Below are 1,194 nucleotides of genomic sequence, written 5' to 3' on the forward strand. Positions count from 1 at the left end.
CGCGCGGCCGAGGGGGTGCAGGCCGCCTGCCGCTGGGGCGCCTGCGTCAGCCGGAGTCGAGCTCAGCGCACTGACGCGCCCCCATTTGCAGACGGAGGACAGGAACCGCCAGTTGCAAGAGCGCCTGGAGCTGGCGGAGCAGAAGCTGCAGCAGACCCTGCGCAAGGCGGAGACGCTCCCCGAGGTGGAGGCCGAGCTGGCGCAGAGGGTGGCGGCCCTCTCCAAGGTGGTGCCCGCTTCCTGGGGCCGGGGGGGCTCGGGGTCGTGGGGGCGGCTCCGGCGCCTTATTGTTGCTGCCAGTGCCCGTGCTTCAGCCCCCCACTCGCTCTGACGTGCTGTCTTGCCCGAGGTCGGGCGCTTCTTGAGTGTCAGTCCTTGCCCCGTTTCTGCTCGCCGCGACTGGTTTCCCTCGGTTTTGTCGGTGTGACACTGTTGTTCCCTGCCGCGCCAGCCCCACAACCCTCCCAGCCCGGCGGAGGCCAGCGCCTCGCAGCCCGGACGTCTGGGTGTGAGGACGGCGTCTCCTGGCAGCAGGGGCGCCACGCTCTTCTAGACACGGTCAGAATAACTTGCGGGAGTGTCCATTCACCAGTTCACACTCTGGCTGGGCATGTGTGAGGCCCAGTCCTGGCCAGCACAGTCCTTGCTGCCCCCGGGGCCCTGAGGGCAGGAGGACGTACACCCAGCCTTGCGGCTGGCGTCAGGCGGCCACCCCAGAGAAGGGGCAGGAAGTCCCTGGGCCGAGAGGCGGTCCCCGAGGGCGGCCGGTGCACGCCTGGGCCCCTGCCTCCAGCGTAGTGGCCAGGGCCTGCCGTGAGGGCAGGGCAGGGCACGGCAGCCAGCGTGCAGGTCCCGCAGGCCAGCTGGGGTCGTCCACTGGGGTCGGGGCTCCTGCAGCGGGTGCCTGCTAACAGCTCTCGCAAGCCTCCTGTCCTCTGTGATCTGCCTTTAAAGTCTCGGTTTCTTCTCTCCCCTGTCGTCTCCTTCCCCGGTCGGCCTCGCAGTCTGACCCTTTGTCTTCTGGGAGCTCTGCCGCTCAGGAAGCTAAGCTGTTGGGACTTACTTCCCAGCTTAGGAAGGTAGAGTGTGCGCCCGCTTCTGTGCCTGCTGCTCCCCGCTTCCCTGCCGACTAACTGGAGGCACGCTGAGGAGGGATGAGCACGGTGTGCCACGAGCGGCCGGGGCGGGCGCGCC

The 1,194-nt window shown here is 68.7% G+C and overlaps 1 protein-coding gene across 1 annotated transcript in view; it reads left to right on the plus strand.

Annotated features, from left to right (window-relative positions):
• PPFIA1 (protein tyrosine phosphatase, receptor type, f polypeptide (PTPRF), interacting protein (liprin), alpha 1) overlaps positions 1-1,194 on the plus strand; it is a 42,505-nt gene that overhangs the window by 13,875 nt on the left and 27,436 nt on the right. Inside the window, 2 exon segments of the mRNA XM_012734322.1 lie at positions 92-226; positions 1,005-1,079. Of these exon segments, the coding sequence (XP_012589776.1) occupies positions 92-226; positions 1,005-1,079 (210 nt within the window).

The sequence above is a fragment of the Condylura cristata genome, unplaced genomic scaffold (genome assembly GCF_000260355.1).
Source record: "Condylura cristata isolate star-nosed mole 26May11 unplaced genomic scaffold, ConCri1.0 scaffold00054, whole genome shotgun sequence".
In the NCBI taxonomy this organism is placed as follows: domain Eukaryota; kingdom Metazoa; phylum Chordata; class Mammalia; order Eulipotyphla; family Talpidae; genus Condylura; species Condylura cristata.